Here is a 15,270-nt window from a genome sequence, read left to right as displayed (position 1 = left end):
GTACAGCCTACCCTTAAGAGGGCTGAGAGAGCCCATTTTATTATCACCAGTGCCTTTTGTTTAATACACTTCAGTCAAGACATCCTCAGCTTTGGATTCACAGTATAAAATGTGTAGAAAGGTTAACATCCCTTTCATCTCCTCTCTCACGTTTTCGTGAATCCATGGAGCCTTTCTCCTCCCAGAACTGTGAGGGGTCTGGTGTCAAAGTTCAGAGCACAGACTACAATTGGAATGTCTGGTTTGAGTTTTTGCTCCACTGTTTACTAGCCATGTGACCTTGAACAATGTAACGTCTGTGTGCTGTTTTCCCCATCTATAAAAAGGTGCTCTTAGAACTATATAAATCACCACCCCATGAGGTTGTTGTCAAGATGAAATTAATTAATATCGGTGGCAGCACTTAAAAGTATGCATAATAAATTCTGTGTAAATATTTGCTGTTATTGTAGCCATTATTGCCTAGTGGATTTGGGGAAATGATAAAAGATCATTTTATTTAATATGATACTTTGAATTTATTTGTGTTGTGCTTTCCCCTAACTAACTGTTTGGACCCAGGAGATCTGTATATTCTCTGTCTTAAATGGTGCCTGATGCATATAAGGCCAGCATGTATTTGTTTCAGTATTTGATCTTTTCACTTTCACTTAAGGACTTAAAGGACTTAGAAAATAGTAACAGTTAAGTTTTGTAAAACTTTACATAGTAAAGAGTACTTTAGGTGATACTTTGTAACTTCGGTTTCATGAAATTAATAGATATATAAGTGTAATAATATTAGACTCTATAGTATTACTCTTTTCCCTTCATCCTGACCCACACCATCCAATTCTCTGTAATCTGTTTATCTCTTGCCCCCCTCAAACATCCCCAGTACAATATTGTGTTACCAGAGAGGAAGTTAAATGATCTGTAAAGGTAAAAGTTAACTGATAAAGTCCTGTGAACAAGAAAATAAACAATGGCAGTGTTTAAGTTGATTCCAAGTATTAGCTGAACCTTCACAAGAATGAAATACTTCTGAGTTACTTCCAAGGACAGAATTTTGGTGATTATGTATTCTTCCTTCTGAGGTAATATGAACTGTTGCTTCTGGCATCTCAATGATCGAATATACTTGGCTGCTTATAATTATTAGAATCTTAAATTCTTATGAAAAAATGTTTTCTTTTGTCCTTTTAACAAAATCTATCTTCTATAGCAGAGTTACATTTTTCTGTTCCATTTGTAATGCTCTAGCTAACTTCTCTGTACGCATTTGAAAGGGTGAAGGGGTGCTTTTCTCCTCCCTGCCCCGCCCTACCCCACCCGATTCCCTGCACTGCCTGATTGAGTGTCAGAGAGCCCTAGGTGTCCCTTTGTGTTCACCAGTGCCTTCCCTGTGCATGCAGAGCAGGCTGTAAAGTTTCATCGTACTGCTGAGGCCTCTGCAAAGCCAAGGGCAACACGACCTGATCTGTAAAGATGAAGCATGTTTGCCTCTTTTGCATGACAGGGCCAGAACTCTCAAGTGTTGAGAGATACTCTTTATGAAGAACTGAAATTTTCTTGAAAACAGATTAAAAACCAGAGTTGCTATTGGGCTGGTACTGACTCTTGTCAACCCCACGTGTATCATAGTAGAACTATGTTCTGTGAGTTTTCAACGGCTGGTTTTTCTGAAGCAGATCTGCAGGCCTTTCTTCTGAGGTACATGAGGGAACTCCGGCCCTTCACCATTGTGTTAGCAGCAGAGTGCAGTGTTTACACCACCCAGAAACTCCAAATAGAGTTCAACTTTCTAGTCAAAGAATTCCATTAAATAGAAAGTATTGCAATGTGAGATCATCTTATCATTTAAATTTTTTTCTCCAGTGACAAAAGAAAACTAAAACAGGTTATACAGTGGAATGGAAAGTTTCAGAATGAGGATTAAAAAGGAATTCTTTTAAAAAGTGGAAAGAAGTTAATTTTAAATAGGTACAATAGGAGTAAGTGACAGAAAATTGACCAATTTTCTTAGATACCTACTAAAACTATTGTTACCCCTCCTTTTAAGAGTGATTTGGGTCATTTGTAAAGTGGTCTGCTCACCTTAAATGCACTCCCCTGAGCTCTAGGGACACTGGTACCACCGAACCTGAAGTAGTGCCTCCCCATTCTTCCCCTTGAGCTTCTCACACTCTGTTAGAGCCTGAGCTCCATGGCGCTATTCACACTGAAATTGCATTGGTCAACTCTTTATTTATTTATCCATTGACCAGCTCCTGTTGTTCTAGAGAATGGAATCTATGATTACATTGCTATCTTACCCATCACAGTATGCCACATATCTAGAATTCTGTTTGGCATTTAACAGATGCTCAATTAAAAGATTGCCTTTGTTAATACATCCTCTCCCATTTAGTTTTCCATTTGAGGACGATGCCACAGTTAGGGCCGCTGTTAGCGCCCCTTTGTGGGATCTAAATGGACTCACTGGTGGAAAGCCATTTTTGAACTGAAGGCTAAGAAGAGATCAGAGTGTATCAATTTTGTCAAAATCTTAAGAATAAGAGCTCTGAAAGCCACAGATAGCACACTTGTTTTCTTTGTGAGCTAGCAGGGCTCTGTTTTACTGTGCTCTTTAGATGCACAAGCGCCAAGCACTTTTTGTTTTCACAAATACCTGCATAGCTCACATATTTACCTTCATTATTGTCGTTCATGTGGTGAACGGTTACCTTTGTTCTGGAAATGTTTCATCTTCTTCATACGTCATAGTTTACCAGATGACTGTTTATGGATTTCTGTACATCTTTATTACTATTGGAATAACTTTTTAATCTTAATTCTAGAGTATATTAGACTACCTAATTGAAGACAATTCTATATTTTTTTACAGTACTGCCAGAGGGAATGAACTTAATTAATGTTTAAACCCTTGCAGTTTATTATGGTGCTCCTCAAAATTAATATTTATTAGCTAAAATCCTGGTTTCTTTAAAACTGTATATTAAGCAGAAATTGTGATTTTTCTGTGATGCATTATGACAAGACAAGCCTTGGTGGTGTAGTGGTTATGCTTTGGGCTGCTGGCCACCAGCTGCTACATAAAGTGTTACAGTCTCAGAAACCCACAGTGACCCTGATCTATAGGGTCCCTATGAGTTGGAATCAACTCAATGGCACTGACTTTGGTTTGATTTTTTTGGTATGATGCTTTTTAGAAAAAGAAATAAGGTATAGATTTATGGATTTTTTTGGCCTTGAATAAAGGAAAAAAATATGGAATAACTAAAAGGTTTTTTTTTGTTTTAAAATCATGATCCATTTCAGTGAAGTATGCTTTAAGAAAATCCTGCATTTGGGGTATTAGATAATTGGTGTCATTTTTTCTATTGATAAAAATAGATAATATTTTAAAAAGATTCTCTGAAGGAAGGTATCTTACTTTTAAATGAAAAACTAAGGCCTACCTACTTCTTGCGGTGATTGTCCAAAACTAATAAATATGGATCTTTAACAGTCAAACTGAGCACACTAAAAAAATCTTTTAGTTTTTTGGAGCGTAACAAAATTTGAGTGCAAAATGTTTATTTCTTGACAGGTAAATATACCAATAGACTTAGTTCCCATAGTTCCATATAAACTTCTTGTATCTTCAATATTATTGCCTATTAGGAATCCTAAGATATTATATAACTAAGTGGTCCTGTGCTTTTAAAAGTCTGTTTGCTAATTTTGACTGGCTCTTCATCTTTGTTTTCTATTCCAGGCAATAATAAACAGCACCATCACCCCAAACATGACATTTACTAAGACATCTCAGAAGTTTGGCCAATGGGCCGATAGCCGGGCAAACACTGTTTATGGGCTGGGATTCTCCTCTGAGCATCATCTTTCAAAAGTAAGTTCATTCATAAGATCAGAATGGAATTTTAATTTTCTCTCCAAGTCAGATATCTTAAATATATCAGAATGGATTTTTCCCTCTCCAAGTTAGATGTCTTAAATATATAATAACAAAGAGTATAGAAAATAGGAGAAATTAATACTTTCAGCACTGTAGTGACTGTAGTCCAAGAAGCAAGAGACCACTGGATTCCACTCTTCTGAATCATAAAAATGACTTTACACATAAAAAACGATCATCGTTGGTTGAAAAGGATTCGGGTGGTTAGCGTCTGTAGGTTAGGAAATAAACAATGGGAATTATCCCGGCAGAATGGGTGTTGCGCAGGAGTTAGCACTCTCAGGTGGAATGGTCTACACAGGACCTAACAAGATAAGTAAGCCACCAGGCTTTTCAAAGTTGTGAAGTTCAGGAATAGGTTTCAGCTTTTTGATAGGCAGCTGGCATACATGAATGACTCACCGCAGTCGGGGAAACCTGCCTGAAATGGTGCCTTAGCTCAGTGTGGGGTACTCTGATACAGTATAGTGTTTGATGCTATGGGCCCCCTGAGAGCTCTTTGATAAATTAAGTGAGTTACTCTGCCCAGAAAGGCTCATAAAATGCTGAGCATCATGGAGCTCAATGTTGGAAAAAAGTTTGCCCTTACCTTAAGTGAAATCACTCGTGCTGCCCTCAGACCAGTGGTACTTTAACTTCCTGTGGCTGTCGCGTGGAGGAGGGCCATAATGAGGAAAAGGAAGCCATCTCAGAATACTAAAGGGACCAAGGGGATGAGTGTAATGACTTTTGCTCTTCAAATTTCATGGCCATCTGAGTTGAGGTTTGAAGATTGATGCTTCCAACCTATTTGAACCATTTGGTTAAAAGGGTCGTTCTATATTTGAAACACTTGTGATTGTAAGGCCAGCAGCATCTGATGATGGATTGAAAGTTGAAATTGCTGACTTGCAGGGTCATCATGTCTCCTGTTATATACTTATATTTCTAAAGCGGCTGAAAACAAATCATTCCAGTCCTTAATGAATTCTTTTTTTAAATCTCTATTTTTGAATATTTATTAATTGAAGTTATATTAGGTGATAATTGAACCAGTTGCTTTCCTTGTTTGGGTTGGAAGCTTTTTTGTTTACATTGTTTATTTTTACGTTTTAAATATAAATTATGGTTTAAAGCTCAACTTTAAGACAATTTTAACCTTTGCTATAAGTAGTTATAAATCATTCTCTGTAAGATGATTAAGACAAACTAGAGTTATCTGGCTTTTCTCTAATAAAGAAGTCTTGGTAGCACAGTGATTAAAGCTTACGGCTGCTAACTTGAAGGTCAGTGGTTAGAATACACCAGCTGCTTGTTCCGTGGGAGAAAAATGTGGCCACTTACTGCCTTAAAGCTGACAGTCTGGAAACTCTAGGGGAGAACTCTGCACTATTACCTGCGGTTTCTGGGTTGCAACCGACTTGACGACAGTGGGACTGTTTTAGGTTGGTTATATTTACGTTCTTGAACTGTGCTAGGAGTGTACATACAAAGTAGAGTAACTGAACCCAACATAGGACACAGGACACAAGCATCCAAGTGAGCATTGCCCTTTCAAAAATAGCCCCATTGGGAAATTATACATTTACTCTAATACTTTGAACAATAATCAGATACATTTTGGAGCTCTTTGTTTTGGAATACTCCATTAAAGCCTAATGGGAAAAATGAAAAATGGAATTTTATTACACTTGCTGAAATTCTTGACAACATAGGGACTGAATCATGGGTTAGCTTTTTCTTAACAATGAGTTCTTTTTCTAAAATCTATTTTTGAATACTTATTAACTTGAAGTTTTTCACTGACATGAAACCATTTTTGAGCCTAAGTAACTTTGTTACTATAAATTCAGCTTTTTGTAACGCTTTCACCTTATTGGTTAGTTCTCTAATGTGGTCAAAGACTGGTAAGTTAAATGCTGCCAGTCATACTTTCCCTTCTTATTTGATCATTTCTTGAAATTGGCTTTTTATATTTCAACTATTTTTAAAATTTTAAAGTTAGCTTGTACTTTTGACCCACCTTACTGCTAGGGAAGCTTAGGATTTTAATGGTAGATTAAATATTTAAGAAATAGTTTACTAAACTTGGAATATTTTACTAGTCCTGGCTCCAAGAACCTAAGATGAGCCTTTTTTAAATGTTTTGATCCAGACATGACAAAGTCATTATTTCTTATCTTAACTACATTGGAGACTGAGACTTTATTACCTTTTACATAAATGAAGCAAGCTAGTGAATTATAATCTGGCTTCATTTTAGCACCAAGAATTTTAAGTAGTTCAGAGTGTTGTAAGGCTTTAGAGAAGGCTGTGAAGGTAGTTCCCTTTTGAGACTTCACTGCCTTAGAGCTACAGAGTAGAACTGCCCCTCTGAGTTTCTGAGACTGTAATAAATCTTTAGGAGAAGCAAGCAGTCTCATCTTTCTCTTTTGGAGCAACTGTTTGGTTTGAAATGCTACCATGTAACCTGTTATACCATGGTAAGGGTTTCCTAATTCTAGATAAGAGCTATTCAAAATAAGTTATTTGAAACAGAAATCACTGTTGGAAGAACTGTTGTCTGCTTTCTTAAGGTTGATGGATGTGAGGAAAATATCACAAAGTTTGTGGAAAAATTCCATTATCGTCTAGTTCCATTTTGCCACAAACTCTGTCATCATGGAAACCTAAGCCTTCATATGTTTTCCTGCTGAAAATGAATTATAAAAAAATTAGTAATAATGTAGGTTCCTATGACCTTGAGCAGGGCTTTAGAAATGACATCTTTTAGACTGCTATATGAGTATAAGGAAGCTTTAAATACCTCATATTACAGAATGAGAAGTAAATTATGCCTTTGTTTGTATTTAATTCCAACCAATGTGAGATCTTTTAAGCTTTGTATTCAGCCTTTATACAGTAAGGAAGCATTCCATTCTACTGGAGAAGTGTAGTACACATTTAACTTTCTGATCTACAGGTGATAGATGGTGCAGACTGATAAGATTTAAGGCAAGAAAGAAAGTTGCGATAATGAGGAATTTAATGTGTACTCTCCAAACAGACCTTGAACTATTTACAGGTTTTTCTTTTTCTTGTCTTTTTTTGTTGTCGTTGTTTTGTTTTCTTTTGTTGCTTTGTTTTGCTCTGTCTTGTTTTATTTTTTTTGGTGAGTATTATTATCTCTGCAGGTCTATCTAGATAAGATAGATGGGATAAATAATCTGGAGGAGAAAACAATAGACAGACAGTTCCCAGGAGACATAGGAGGGTGGTGAGCCCGGTAAAGGAAGTGGGTGTTAACAACCCCAGGGACAAGAGAACAGCAAGTGATCCAAAATCAATGGCAAGGAGGGTGTAGGAAGCCTGGTAGGGCTTGATCAAGGACAAGGTAACTGAGAGGAATTACTGAAATCTAAATGAAGGCTGAGCATGATAGTGAGACAAGAGGAAAGAACTAGGAGGCAACGAGCATTAATAGAGGTCTAAATAAAGTCATGTACATATGTAAATATATATGATGATGGGGAAATAGATCTATGTGCATATATATATAGGTTTGGTATCAAGGTAGCAGATGGACATTGGGCCCCTACTCAAGTACTCCCTCAATGCAAGAACATTTTGTTCTATTAAATTGGCATTCCATGATGCTCACCTTCCCGACATGATCGCTGAAGACAAAGCAGATCCATAAGCAAATGTGGTGAATAAAGCTGATGGTGCCCAGCTATCAAAAGATACAGTATCTGGGGTCTTAAAGGCTTGATGGTAAACAAGGGGCCATCTAGCTAAGAAGCAACAAAGACCACATGGAAGAAGCACACCAGCCTGTGTGATCATGAGGTGTCAACGGGATCAGTATCAGGCATCAAAGAAGAAAAAATCATATCATTGTGAACGAGGGGGAGTGCGAAGTAGAGGCCCAAAGCCCATCTGTAGGCAACTGGACATCCTCTTACAGAAGGGTCACAGGGAGTTGACAAGTCAGTCGGGGTGGAGTATAGCACTGATGAAATATATAACTTTCCTCTAGTGCTTTAATGCTTCTTCCCCTCCACTGATGTGATCCCAATTCTACCTTACAAATCCAGCTAGACCAGAACATGTACATGGGTACAAATAAGAGCTGGAAACACAGGGAATTCAAGACAGATAAACCCTCAGGACCAATATTGAGAGTAGCCATACCTGAAGGGTAAGGGGAAGGTGGGGGAGACAGAGGGAGCTGATTACAATGATCTACATATAACCCCCTCCAAGAGGGATGGACAACAGAAAAGTGGGTGAAGGGAGACATGACAAAAATAATAGTAATTTATAAATTATCAGAGGTTCATGAGGGAGGGAAGCCAGGAAGGGAGGGGAAAAATAAGGAGCTGATACCAAAGGTTCAAGTAGAAAGCAAATGTTTTGAGTATGATGATGGCAACAAATGTACTTGACGTGATAGATGTATGTATGGATTGTAGCAAGAGTTGTATTAGTCCCTAATAAAATGATTAAGAAATACAAACTGGACTCTCCTCCCTCTTCTCATGGCAGGTCATAATATGATGTGCCTTTCCTTTAACACCATCCTTCCTGAAATGAAAATAATATTAGGGTCAACTTATGAGATTTAAGGAGGGAACTGTCATTTCAGTGTTTTATGGTCAATTCTAATAGTCATTTAAAGTATGTTGAGGTTTAAATTTTTAAAAAATTTTACACACATATCCCTGATTTATTCTCCTGGATGATACTGCTAGGCTAGCTTCCATGTTTAAAACATAGTTTCTACTGTGGGTCAAGATGTTTTATAGTTTCTTAGGGATTTTGGAAATCTGTATTTAATGCACAGTACCTTTGTTGCAAAATTTTAGGGACTGTTGTGCCATGTTATTCCTTGCACTGCTGTTCATTAACTATCTAGGAATCTTTGGAAATGGCATTTTAGTAATGCCTGTAATAAGTAAATGTGACCCATTTACATTATCGAAGATAAAATGCCTTATATAATTTGAGAGTTGTGTTTTAATAAATGTTAAATGTGTGCTCTAAGTACTCTGATGTTTTGGAGTAGATACTTTTAAAAATTCAATTTTCTTGGTGATAAACAAAACATACCATGTCTAGCTTTCCTGCTTTCACTCACAACTGCAGGTGACACCACCTTGGTCTTTGTAAATTATTTCTGATCAACCAAAAGAGAAAAACAAACTCATTGCCATCTAGTCGATTCTGACTCATAGCCACCCCGAAGGACCAAGTAGAATTGCCCAAGTCGGTTCCTGTAGCTTCAGTCTGTACAGAAACAGCCTGTCATAGCTTTTCCCCATGGAACAGCTGGTAGGTTCAAACTGCCAACTTTTCCGCCAGCAGCTGAGTACTTAGCCACTGGGCCACAAGGGCTGCCCTGATCAGCCAAGGAGACATACAAGTAAGCTGGCGCCAAATTCTAAGTTATAACATATTTTCTAATGAGATTTGTGAAAAGTATTTTAAGCATACAAGCAAATTTTAGATATTTTCTCTCATTTACATATTTCACCTGCAACTGATTTGAGGCCTGTGTTATCAGTGTAAAGAGTCAGATTTTTTTTTTCAAACTAAGGTAAAAATGGCTGTTTTTACTAATGTATATAGTCTTTATACATTCAGTTTGCAGAAAAGTTTCAGGAGTTTAAAGAAGCTGCTCGACTAGCAAAGGAGAAATCACAAGAAAAGATGGAACTCACCAGTACACCTTCCCAGGTGGGTTTTTCACTTTCTAATCTATCTGTGAGCCTTGTTCTTTTCAGATGTGGTGTTCTTGATGATGTAGGTAAATTCTGGAAAATTCAGAAAGGACATAGAAATGCACCCTTTATTTAGTTCAGTGGTTCTCAACATTCCTAATGCCGCAGCCCTTTAATATAGTTCCTCATGTTGTGGTGACCTCCAACCATAAAATGATTTTCGTTGTTCCTTCATCACTGTAATTTTGCTACTGTTATGAATCGGGAGACCTTGTGATAGGGTTGTTCGACCCCAAAGGGATTGCGACCGACAAGTTGAGAACCACTGCTTTAGTTAATCTGCACTGGTGGAGATAATTGGTTTTTCTCCCTCTATGTCAGTGTCTTTGAGAATTTTTTTTAACATTTTAATAAAACTCAGATCATTTGTTGAGACTACAACTTTTTAAGAAATACTGTGTTCTAGGTTAATGTTTACATGGCAGATCAGAATCCCACACAATTCATACAAAATCGTTCTGTGATACTGGTTACAATCTCTGGAATGTGTGATCATACAGCTTTGCTCCCTGACCACACCCCCACACGCCACTGTTGTCCATCCAGCTGTCCTGCCCCTCCTTGCTTTCTCCTCTTAGTGTTTGAATAAACAGTGACCATTTGGTCTGGTATAATTGGCTATTGAAAGGAGCACACATTTCTCAAGGGTGTCGTGGTTTACTTTTAAGACCAATCTAGTATTTTGCTGAAAGGTGACTTCTGGAAATGGCTTCAGTTTTAGGTTAAAAGGGTATTTCGGGCTGATTGTTTTTCAGGTGTTCACCTAGTCCTTTTTTCCCCCTTTTCTTTAACAGAAATGTAAATGCAACTTAAAAGTGCATAAGAAGCATGGATGGGCCTATTTTTCCTACCTGATTTTAAAGTACAGATAAATTTGAAAGTAAGGGGTTTACTGTCTCAAAAGCCTTATGGGGCAGTTTGGTGGGTTTTGGTAGGCTTCCCTTAGCTAAATTCCTAAGTAGTTTTTTATTTTCAAGCAGGACATTTCTTTAGCAGATTGGGTTAAACAAATAAGAACCAAACTCTAGGTGAGTACGGTTAAGAGTGGCCAGAGATCGTTACAATTCAAACCTTAACAGAAATATTAACATCTATAAATCTGTCTAACAAGAAAAGGGAGGTAAAAAAGAAAAAGCAGTAGATACTATTCTTACTGTTTTCTCTGGCATATGTATATTAAGTTAACAATTCCTGACTCTCCATCTCAAACTTCAACTGTCTTCAAAAAATTAAAATAGCCATTTTGGCTCTAAAACATTAACTCAAGATACTTTATTCTTTTTCACCTTATAGCAAGCATTTATCAAATAGACACCTTTGTTATATTACTTTTAAGAAAGTAGAGACTTACAAACTTTCAAATATAGGACTTTTTATATTACTTTCAAAAAAGTAGAAGCTTAAAAATATTCAAAGAACAGCAGAAACTAGTCATAGTTGTAGCCAATTAGACCAAAAAGGCCTTATGATTACAGAAATGAGAACTAAGTGGAATGGAAAGTTTTTATCCATTACAGTTTTATGGAAATTCTTGGTGCATTCATATTGAATAATGCTGTTGCATGTTTTCCTAACACTAGTCAGTCACCTAAGACCGTACATGGGGAAGGAGGTGGTTGAGTGAATTGGGAGGGTAAGGGAAAGTGATGGTGGGGAATGGGGCATTAGATGGCTTTGAAATGTTGAAATGTCTCTTCTTGGTTTGCAGCCTGAATGTCTCAAGACTATATCTGTCACAGATAATTGAATTTAAATCCTAATGGGACATCAGGTAGATAAATCTGTGCGCAGTTGAAATTTTGGGATTTGAGCTCAGAAAATGTCTCAGAAGTTATCAACAAATTGGCAGTGAAGTTGTAGTGAGACTATTGCCCTGAAAAAGGATGGAAAGACAAGCAAAGGTTAAAAATCACTTAAGGGTGCCAGGAGGGGTTGAGAAGTAAAAAAACTACTGGAAAACGCTGAGAAGTGTTGGAATTATAGTTAAGATGAAGGACTCTTGGGTATAGACTGTGTTTGGAGAGAGGAATCCAGGGTAAACCTGAGAAAGTGGCATAATAGAGGAGGAGGGTCTTGATGAGTTGGAAAGCAGATGGGGGGGGGAGACTGGTTAGGAAGACAGAACACCCTTATTATAAGCAAAACCAGTATAAATTGAACATCCAAAAAGGTCCGTTAAGCTAAAGACAAAAAGGGAAAAAAATCCTCTCAATATTCTATTCTAAATGAAAACAGGTAAACATTTGTTTATTCACTGAACTTTTATCATAAGGTTGAGGCCTTTTTTTTAATACTTGATTAGAATTCTTTTTCTTTTATCAATCATACCATAATTAATCATCTGAAATTTCCAAGCGTTTTGTGTATTTCTTTTTTACATGCAACTAAATCCTGGTAATTGCAAAGAAATTGGAGTTTGATAAGTGTTGATTTCTGTATCATTTTTTTGATACTATGTCATTCTCATCTATACCTAATTCAATTAAATTCAGTTATAGACTATTTAGATTCTATAGCCATTCACTTTTTAGCCTTTTAAAAGTATTTTTAAAGTTTGGTTTATATTAAAATAATTTAATTTTGCATTCAATTCTTTGTTTACATAATATTTAATCTAGTTTTATAAGAATAGAAATCCATCCAGTTGGCATAAGCAGGTTTGTAACAAGCAACTGACTTAGTAATTAACATAACAAAGCCAAGCCCCTTGCTGTTGGGTCACTCAGAAGGATCCTTTATGGCAGAATAGAACTGCCATTCATTTAAATAATCTCTTTATTCTTTATATTTCATAGCATTTCAAAAAATATAAGCAAGGAGCAGATGAATTCCAACTGCCAATTACCAGTTCACAGTCACAATCACCTAATCAAAAGTTCTTTCACATAATTCACTCAGTGCCCTTGTCAATTACAACTCATAGTGACCATGTGATAGGACAGGGTATATATAACTGCCCCTGTGGGTTTCCAGACTGTAACTCTTTATGGAAATAGAAAGTCTCCTCCCGCTTAACATAACATATGGGTGTAAAAGTACAGCTGAACATTACTAACCCCAAGCATGAATTAGTATACTTTACACAGAAATCAAGAGCATGAGTTAATCCAAAGATTCAGATTTAAGAATTTCTATGGCCATCAGAAAACCTGAGATTTCACAGGTACTGACCCTGGAGGAACTTTTGTCCGAGATCTTATTTAGCACTTGCTTGTCTTCTGGGTCTCTCTCCTACATTTCTTTGTATATTTCCCATCAGGGAAATTGTTATTATTAGGTCCTCCCCACAGTTTTTTCAGAGCCTCTGCTCAGGAAAGAATGCAGTATTCTGTTGCCATTTAAGTGTGAAAGACTGAAAATGAATGGGTCTCTCAGGAGAGTAAATGAAAAGCCCTGTTTTGTGGAATCCAAAATGGATGAAACTGTAACAGGAATTTAAATTTAGCTTTTGTTGGAGTTCAATGGCGGTGGTGGCAGTACTTGGTCTGAAGGGGACCGGCAGTGCCATCTAGCCTCCTGCTGCAGCGTGCACACCTGTCCTGTGAGGTGGGCCTTTTGTTTCGTTTCCCCCATCTGGTTCAGAATATTCCTAGTTTATTGCCTTTTTAAAAGCCGCATCATAAATGGTAAGAAAACAAAGGCAGTACCTGAATACTCAAGAAGCACCTCATGACTCACCACCGTGCTCAGTCTCCTTCAGGAGACAGTCACATCTGGTAGTTGTAGCTTCTTTGATGCTCTCTCTCCCAAACTTTGAGTTTAATATAAGACAGTTCGACTGTCATTTTTCGGATTGCAGATTATTTGTTTTGATGAAAGGAAAGGGTTAGGGGTGTTTCAAAAACAGAATGAGGTGTGAGTAGTTTCATTTCCTCAAATTGAGAATCAAAGTAGCTCTCCTCTTCCTTTCTCTTCTAATTCTGCACTCTCCCTGAGAGATTATCTGCTGCCATAAAGGTTCACAGCTGGGGAAACACTGCACAGGGTCACTCTGAATGAGAATGGACTCGAGCGCCGTGGGTTGGGGTTTATAACTGACTCGCGGTAGTCACTTTATAGAGACTCATCACAGTAGTATTCATTTAGTAGGACTTGTTTTCGTTGTTAAATACTCAGTAATTGAAACACAATTTAGAAAAAAAGATATGATGTGAACAGAATTAGCACTCAAAATAGATTCCTTTGTTGGTAGATCCCTTTGAATCAGTATCGTCTCAAGCAAGAGAATGAAATATTTTGTCCCCATCACAGTCATTTCCACTATTAATTGAAAAATGGTCACTTTACAGTGTAAAATTAAGCAAGAAGCCATTTGATAGCTTGCATAATTTATACCAATTATAAAAGTCCACTAAAATATGTTAAAGCGCATTAAAATGCAGCATTATAAAACTAAAAATGCCCCAGAAGAAAGTCAGTGTCACCGCATGTGTTAGACTGGGTTGACTAGAGAAACAAACCCAGTGACATTCATATATGTATAAGAAAGAGCTTTATATAAAGAAGTAATTACCAAGAAAGCGCCCCAGCCCAGTCCAACTCAAGTCCAAAAGTCTGCTATTAGTCGTTAAGTCCCCCTGTAGACTCATGCAGCCACATGTAATGATGTAGAATGCCGTAGGTGCAGTCAGTGGATGCAAGGTCAGTGGAAACATGTCAGGACTCTGGCAGCTCTCTGGGTCAGTGGGTCAGTGGCAGGGTGCTCTATGAAAAGGGGGTTCCTAGGGTCCTTGTCATGAGAAGGCCATACCCCCCCAAAAGCACCATCAGACTGTGACAGGTCTGACCCCACCCCTAGCCAGTAGTTTCCAATTACATAAAGTCATCTATCATACCACATTACTCTTTCATGTTTCTTTTTAGCATTTTTCCATGTGTAACATTTTTCAAAAGTTAATTGTAACCAACTTCAAGAATGTGTCAAAGGACCATATCTGATCTCCTGGGTACACCAGGAGAACTCAACTCCTCACTAGTCCAGGGCTGATTGCCACAAGGACATGCCTCGACCCGTTCCTCCCACAGCACTCTGCCCCTCTACTGGCTTGATAATCTGTTGCAGTGACCACACAGAAATCACAGGCAATACGCAGTAGTATGGAATTTTCTTTATAAGAGAAGTTACTAGGTTACCACAGCTGGTATCGGGAAACATTAAGAGTGTATAGTCTTTTGTCCAGAGCAACACCTCACCTCAGCCAGCAATCAGGCCTCTCTCTAGTCCTCAGTCTCTCAACCATGCGGCCCCTGGGTCTCGTTCTCCACAGGCCAGGAAGCTTGTGCACTGCTTTTCACCATCTCATAGTCTCAGTGCTGCTCTTCTGCCCTGGCTCATGGTCTCTTGTCCCAGCCTCTGGTCTTAGCTTGGCATGACATCTGCTGCCTCCACCACTTCAGGCAGAGATGTCTAATGGCCATCACTGGTGGTGGTTCTTCCTTGATGGTCCTGGCAATGCGCTCTAGTTCTGCTTTTGGTACAGCTTTCTTACAGCCAGGGGAATGGCAATTGCACCTGACTAATCCCTTCTGTTAGGGTCTCCCACACTTGATTTGCATGATCCCACCCAGTCATTTGGTGGGAGTTGCAAAGCC

General features: G+C 38.0%; 1 protein-coding gene across 1 annotated transcript in view; it reads left to right on the top strand.

The window, feature by feature from the left end:
* Positions 1 to 15,270, top strand: part of HOMER1 (homer scaffold protein 1) — a 140,668-nt gene that overhangs the window by 56,623 nt on the left and 68,775 nt on the right. The window contains exons 3-4 of the mRNA XM_075541211.1: positions 3,740 to 3,871; positions 9,542 to 9,634. Coding sequence (XP_075397326.1) covers positions 3,740 to 3,871; positions 9,542 to 9,634 — 225 coding nt within the window. The remainder of the gene's footprint in view (positions 1 to 3,739; positions 3,872 to 9,541; positions 9,635 to 15,270) is intronic.

Source organism: Tenrec ecaudatus, chromosome 2, assembly GCF_050624435.1.
Source record: "Tenrec ecaudatus isolate mTenEca1 chromosome 2, mTenEca1.hap1, whole genome shotgun sequence".
NCBI lineage: Eukaryota > Metazoa > Chordata > Mammalia > Afrosoricida > Tenrecidae > Tenrec > Tenrec ecaudatus.
This window is presented reverse-complemented; position numbering and strand designations above follow the sequence as displayed.